Source organism: Nuphar pumila, chromosome 15 (genome assembly GCF_984573655.1).
Source record: "Nuphar pumila chromosome 15, dmNupPumi1.hap1.1, whole genome shotgun sequence".
Taxonomy (NCBI): Eukaryota; Viridiplantae; Streptophyta; class Magnoliopsida; order Nymphaeales; family Nymphaeaceae; genus Nuphar; species Nuphar pumila.
This window is the reverse complement of record NC_143263.1, coordinates 27,541,679-27,548,698: the sequence shown is the minus strand read 5'-3', so window position 1 is coordinate 27,548,698 and position 7,020 is coordinate 27,541,679. Positions and strand designations below refer to the sequence as shown.

General features: G+C 44.5%; 1 protein-coding gene across 1 annotated transcript; it reads left to right on the top strand.

Moving 5' to 3' along the window:
• Positions 1-275: 275 nt before the first annotated feature.
• On the top strand, positions 276-3,173 carry LOC149814924 (uncharacterized). The gene is made up of 2 exons (XM_089988614.1): positions 276-1,866; positions 2,017-3,173. The coding sequence occupies exons 1-2, from the start codon at positions 1,473-1,475 to the stop codon at positions 2,037-2,039; spliced, it is 417 nt and encodes a 138-aa protein (XP_089844740.1). The 5' UTR covers positions 276-1,472; the 3' UTR covers positions 2,040-3,173.
• Positions 3,174-7,020: the final 3,847 nt, after the last annotated feature.

Sequence of the window (7,020 nt, the reverse complement as noted above, 5' to 3'; positions counted from 1 at the left end):
GTATTTTTGAAAGAAAACTTTGGGAGAAATAAGGATTTTTGAAATATTTTGTGAAATTTAAAAATATTTACAAAAGAGAGGTTTTCTGAGAATTTAGGGTTAATCTTCGAGAATTTCTTCAGAAAATGGATCTGAATCCAGAGTTTTGAGAAAATATTCAAGTTTTGGATCTCGAATTGAGGAATACAGAGCAGTGAATCCAAATAGATACCGGATGAACTGTTTGAGCCATTCAGAAACTGTTTTTGGTATTTTTATAAATTTGATTAAAAAAAATGAATAATAGAGCTTAGAATTGAATTTTGATATCAAATCTGGATCTAACATTGGGTCAAATAGAAAATGGATTTAGATTCCAGTGAATTCGAGAAATAAATAAAATTTTGATCAAAAGCTGACTTAATTATTCAACAAATGAGGGTTAGGAAAAAAAAGAGATTTTTGTAATTTTTTAAAAAATTTGAGGTGTTCACAGGCATCCCTAGAAGCCATACTATATTTTATTGGAGGGCTTGAGTCTTTACAGGTGCTCAACCTTGAAGGTTGCGAAAAAAATTCTGTTCTTCCAAAAGATCTGGGGGACTTGAAAAACATCTGGGGGACTTGAAATGCCTAAAACATCTTAACCTTAGAGAGACATCTGTAGAAGCCATACCCGATTCTATTGGAGGGCTTGAGCCTTTAGAGGAGCTCGACCTTATAGGTTGTGAAAGGATTTATGTTCTTCCAGAACGTTTGGGGGACTTAAAATCCCTAAAACATCTTAACCTTTGAGGGACATCCGTAAAAGCCATACCAGATTTTATTGGAGGGCTTGAGTCTTTACAGGAGCTCAACCTTGAAGGTTGCAAAATTTTTTTTGTTCATCCAGAACATCTGGGGGACTTGAAATGCCTAAAACATCTTAACCTTGGAGGGACATCCGTAGAAGCCATACCAGATTCTATTGGAGGGCTTGAGTTTTTGGAAGAGCTCGAGCTTCAAGGTTGCCAAAAAATTTCTGTTGTTCAAGAATGCTTGGGGGACTTGAAATCCCTAAAACGTCTTAACCTTGGAGGGACATCCGTAGAAGCCGTATCAGATTTTATTGGAGGGCTTGAGTCTTTACAGAGCTCAACCTTGAAGGTTGCAAAAAAAATTCTGTTGTTCTAGAATGCTTTGGGGACTTGAAATCCCTAAAACGTCTTAACCTTGGAGGGACATCCGTAGAAGCCGTACCAGATTGTATTGGAGTGCTTGAGTCTTTACAGGAGCTCAACCTTCAAAGTTGCCAAAAAATTTCTGTTGTGCTAGAATGCTTGGGGGACTTGAAATCCTTAAAACGTCTTAACCTTGGACGGACATCCGTAGAAACCGTACCAGATTCTATTGAAGGGCTTCAGCTTTTAGAAGAACTCAAATTTCAAAGTTGCCAAAAAAATTCTGTTGTTCCAGAATGCCATGGGGACTTGAAATCCCTAAAACATCTAAAAATGGGTGGTAGCACTTTATCGAAGAAGCTTCCTGATTTTGTAGGCAAGCTGAAGAACCTTCGTGAGCTATATTTGGAAGATCTTGAGGAGGAACTACATCTTGATTTCATTGATGGCATTTCCCAATTAAGAGAGCTTCACTTAGAACACCTCCCTCAGTTGGAATCTCTCCCTCAGCTTCCCTCTTCTCTTCGCTATCTCAATATCTCAGATTGTGCCGTTCTAAAAAGAGAACCAGATGTTTTGAACCTAAAGGCTTTAAGGAACTTGTGGCTTTACGATTGCAAGGATCTGACTGGCGTGCCAGGCCTTGAAAAGTATGAAACAATTGCAAGTATTAGAGATGCATGGTTGCGAAAGCATAGGAGGCGATATGATGAAGAGATTGTCACAGGTAAGTTGTTGGTTAATCAAGAAGAGTATGTAAGTTGGTTGATTGCTGGAGATACATTACTCACTGGTTTCCATTAGAGTGAGGGGTTTAGTGCAACATTTCATATCATTTTTCTCTACTAATTCATTCTAACAATTGTGACACTTGCAGGCTTCATTCGAACAAATGTATAGATTCCGCATTTCCGAAAGTCATGTGCATCCCCACTTGCTATTTGGGATTCCAAAAATGGGTTCCCTCACTTTGGGAGGCCGTTTTGACTTGAGTGAGGAGTCACTCTCCAACCCAAGCTTTGAAGAGAGATCAGATATTGATATGTGTATCCAAGTCGTGAAAGATGGAGATATCGTTGTTGAATCTATACAGCAAGCATCAAAGGACGATATAGATTTCATAAGTGTCATAGATGAATCAAAGAGGCACAAGCATCAAAGGAGGAGGATTATAGAGCAATCAAATGAGGAGACATGGTGGCGTATAAGGGAAGGCCACGTAATGGTACAGGTTCCCACTGCTCAACATGGTTACCAGTTGAGCACAGGTCACATGTTTTCCTACCGCTCACTATATTCATAAATTAAATAAGACATCATATGAATTTTGTTACTTATGATGCGAAGACTAATAAGAAAAAGTCTTCCAATTATCATGGAGCATATAAATTTAATACCAAATGGCAACATCTTATATGCATATACCTGCATATAAAAACATCATCCCTATTACCAAAGTCGGTTTCATGTGGACACAGTTTGTAACAGCTAGTGACCCATTTGTGCCAACCTGCCATACTAACAACAACAACAACAACAACAACAACAAGGGTGCGGTTGTGACATATTGGTTCTGTGGTGATAGACATATACTTGAACTGTAATTGCCTGCGGGCAAAATTGTGAATAAAGTAAATGCGTTGAGCTTTCTTTTGTTCACCCTCGTTGTGATTGCTTCTTGTGATTGCAATTTCTCTCCCTCAATTCTCTCTTTCTCTCTTGCACTCTGATTACAAGCTTCCGTGATCGGCGAGCGAGCTGACAAGTAGGCTTGCGGCGGTGAGGAGTGATCGTCGTGCCGCGCTGGCCCATTGAAGGAAATAGGCCTGTGACAAGTGGTACCAGAGCCCGTTGTAGTGCTGGGGAAGAGACTTCAGAGTCGTTGTCGACAAACATGCCGACAGGTTGCGATTTGTACGTGAGCAAGACATCGTGACGCCTTATCAAAACTTGCGCAACACCAAAGGCAAAGCAGTTGTCGAAGCTGAGGAGATGGGTTCACCTCGGGGCCAAGAAGAGTTGGCTGCAACTGTTAACAAGTTGGTGAAAGAGGTGACTTCTCATGAGGAAGCAATTTCACGCGCATGTGAATCATTCAATGGATTGAATGATGTGGTGGCGAACCTGCAAGAGCAGGTAAACTTACTAATGGGGCAGGTCACTTCGTTGACAACTACAGTGACCGACTTGCAGACTGAAGTAGGAGAGCTTCAGTTGAAGAACCGTACGTTGCAGCGGACGGTGACCCTAAATGGTGGAAATGGTGAGAGGCCATCAAGGATTGATGTGCCAAGTCCCGCTAAATTCAATGGTTCTCGTGACAGCAAGGCCATTGAGAACTTTCTGTTCCAAGTAGAAGACTACTTTGATATCCAGAATGTGACCCTTGAAGATTTGAGGATTAAGCTGCAGCAGCCTTACTTGATGGAGATGCTATTGCTTGGTGGAGGCAGAAGCGCAATGACATGGAGAATGGTCAATGTGTGATAGACACCTTTGATGACTTCAAAATGGAGTTGCGCAACTTCTTCATGCCAAGGAATGCGTAGAGACAGGCGTACCGAATGGTTTGTGAGCTCAAACATACTGGTTCGTTGCAAGACTATGTCAAAACGTTCCAGAAGCTTATGCTGGAGATACCTAACATGCTAGAAGACGACATGCTCAACTGGTTCATTGTGGGACTTCAGTCATGGGCATAGTCTGAAGTGGAAAGGAGCAACCCCCGTATTTTGGAAGATGCATATGTGGCGGCCGAGCGCTTAGTTGACACTCAGTGCAAGCCTTTCACCCTATCAACCAAAGTTGGAAAGAAGCCTGACAACAGAGGCAAGAAGGATGAGCAGCGCAATGATAAAGGTGATGCGTCGACACGCCATCAATCCGAAAAGAAACAGAACTACATAAGGCATAACAACAACAACAAGGGTGCGGTTGTGATATATTGGTTCTGTGGTGATAGACATATCGCTAGGCAATGCCCAAAGCGCCTTGTAAAGGACGACAGGCAAGCCAATACTGCACATGAAGAGTGCAGCGATACTGAATGCAGTGATACTGAGACCATGTAACCAAGGATGGGGGCCATGCGATCCATTAACGCAGCTAGAAGTTGCACAACTAAGAACATGCAGGTTAGTAAGGAACTTATGTATGTAGAAGTCATTATGAACGGAGAGTCTACTTCAGCAATGATAGACTCCAGGGCCACACACAACTTTTTCTCGCGGAAAGAGGCAAAGCGGTTGGGCTTGAAGCATGGGCCAAAGCAGAGGACCATCAAGACGGCAAACTCTGAGGCCAAGCCCATCCTTGGCGAAGCAAGAGACGTGGCTATTCAAGTGGAGAGTTGGGTCGGCAATGCCAACTTCTCTATGGTGCCCTTGGACGATTTTAAGATGATTTTGGGAATAGAGTTTCTGCGAAGCTAGAATGTTATGATGCTGCCAAAATTTAACACGTTGACGATCATGGGGTCAGACCTGTCCCACACAGTGCAGTGTCTTACGCAGAAAGACAAGTCTTCGGTGTTATCGGCAATGTAATTGAAGAAGGGTGTCAAGCATGGGGAACAAACATTCTTAGTGGTAGTGCACGCAGAAGAAGAGAAGGTAGAAGCAGTAATGCCACCAACCCTAGCCCCACTATTGGAGGAGTTTCAGGGGGTGATGCCTCCGGAATTGCCAAAGCGTCTTCCGCCAAGACGTGCGGTCGACCACAAGATTGAGTTGACCCCGGGAGCGAAGCCTCCCGCAATGGTTCGATACCGTATGGGGCCAGCTGAGCCGAAGGAGCTGCGTAGGCAGCTAGACGAGATATTGGACATAGGCATTGTTCGTCCATCAAAAGCCCTATTTGGTGCCCCAGTCCTTTTTCAGATAAAACATGATGACTCTAAACGGTTATGTGTGGATTACCGTGCTTTGAACAAGGTCACGGTGAAGAACAAGTACCTATTGCCATTGATAGTGGACTTGTTCGATCAGCTAGGCAGTGCCCGTATCTTTTTCAAGCTAGATCTGCGATCGGGTTACTGGCAGGTGAGGATTGCTGAGGGTGATGAGCCGAAGACAACTTGTGTCACCCGCTATGGTGCTTACGAATTTCTAGTAATGCCATTCGGGCTGACAAATGCTCCAGCCACGTTCATGACTTTAATGAACCAGATCTTCTATCCTTACTTAGACAAGTTCGTGGTAGTCTACCTGGACGATATCGTGATTTACAGCAGCAACATGAAGGAACATGTCGGGCACTTGTGAACAGTGTTTCAGGTGCTGAAAGAGAATGACCTCTGTGTCAAACGAGAGAAGTGTCTCTTCGGGCAGGAGGAGATCAACTTCCTTGGCCATGTTGTGGGGTGTGGTGTGCTACGTATGGATGGGCAGAAGATAAGGGCCATCCAGAAATGGGTTCCGCCAAGCAAAGTGCCAGAATTGCGATCATTCCTCGGTTTGACAAACTATTATCAGCGTTTCATCGAAGGCTATTCCTTCATTGCTGCGCCCCTCACAGATCTATTAAAGAAGAATCGGGTATGGCTCTGGACAGGAGCGTGCCAAGATGCCTTCGATGGCTTGAAGAAAGCCTTAGTGAGGGAGCCAGTGCTGCAACTGCCTAATCATTTGAGACTTTTTGAAGTCCACACGGATGTCTCAGACTTTGTCATTGGCGGAGTTATTATGCAAGATGACCATCCAATCACATACGAGTGTCGCAAGCTGAAAGATACAGAAAGGCGTTACACTGTGCATGAACGTGAGATAACCGCCATTGTGTATTGCCTCAGGACCTGGTGGCACTACCTCTTGGGTGTTGAGTTCGTCGTCAAGACGGACAATGTGGCCACGAGCTATTTTCAGACGCAGAAGAAGTTGACGCCTAAACAAGCTCGATGGCAGATGTTTTTGGCTGAGTTCGACTTTGCCTTGGAGTACAAGGTTGGAAAGACCAATGTTGTGGCAGACGCTCTAAGCCGCAGGGCTGAATTGGCAGCTGCGCGTGCGGAGCCTTCTGAAGTGCATTTGGAGGGCGCATTGCTGAGCCACATTCACGAAGGTATGCAGCAGGACCCGACAGCACAACACCTTGTTTCTGTAGCGTAGGCAGGGAAGACTCAGCGATTTTGGCTACAAGATGGCCTTCTCGTCACAAAAGGGAGACACATTTTTGTGCCGCGGTGGGAAAGCCTCCACCGAGAATTGCTTAAGGAGTGTCATGATACACTATGGGTCGGCCATCCTGGTCAGGAGCGAACCTTAGCACTCTTTGAGCGTGCTACTATTGACTGCAGATAAGAGACGACGTTGAGGGGTATGTGCGAACATGCCTCATCTGCCAGCAAGATAAGGGGACAAATCAGAAGGCTGCCGATCTCCTTGAGCCTCTACCAATTCCAGAACGTCTTTGGAATAACATTTCTATGGACTTTATTGTTAGTCTGCCAAGGGTAGAGGGCCTCAGTTCTATTTTGGTTGTGGTGGATCGTTTCTCAAAGTATGCCACCTTCATCCCAGCTTCCAAGGAGTGCCATGCGGAGAAGACTGCAGAGTTGTTCGTAAAGCATGTGGTGAAGCATTGAGGCATACCAAAGAGCATTGTGAGTGATCGCGATGCTCGCTTCACGGGCAAGTTCTAGCGTGAAATATTTCGACTATTTGGCTCTGATTTGCACTTTTCAACAAGCTTCCATCCACAGACAAATGGGCAAACAGAGCGCATCAACGGGATACTGGAGCAGTACCTTAGGCACTTTGTTAGTGCCAATAAGAAAAATTGGGTGAATCTCCTTGATGTGGCACAGTTTTGTTATAATCTGCGGAAGAACGAGTCTTCAGGCCACAGTCCGTTTGAGATAGCCACGGGGCAGCAACCACTAACC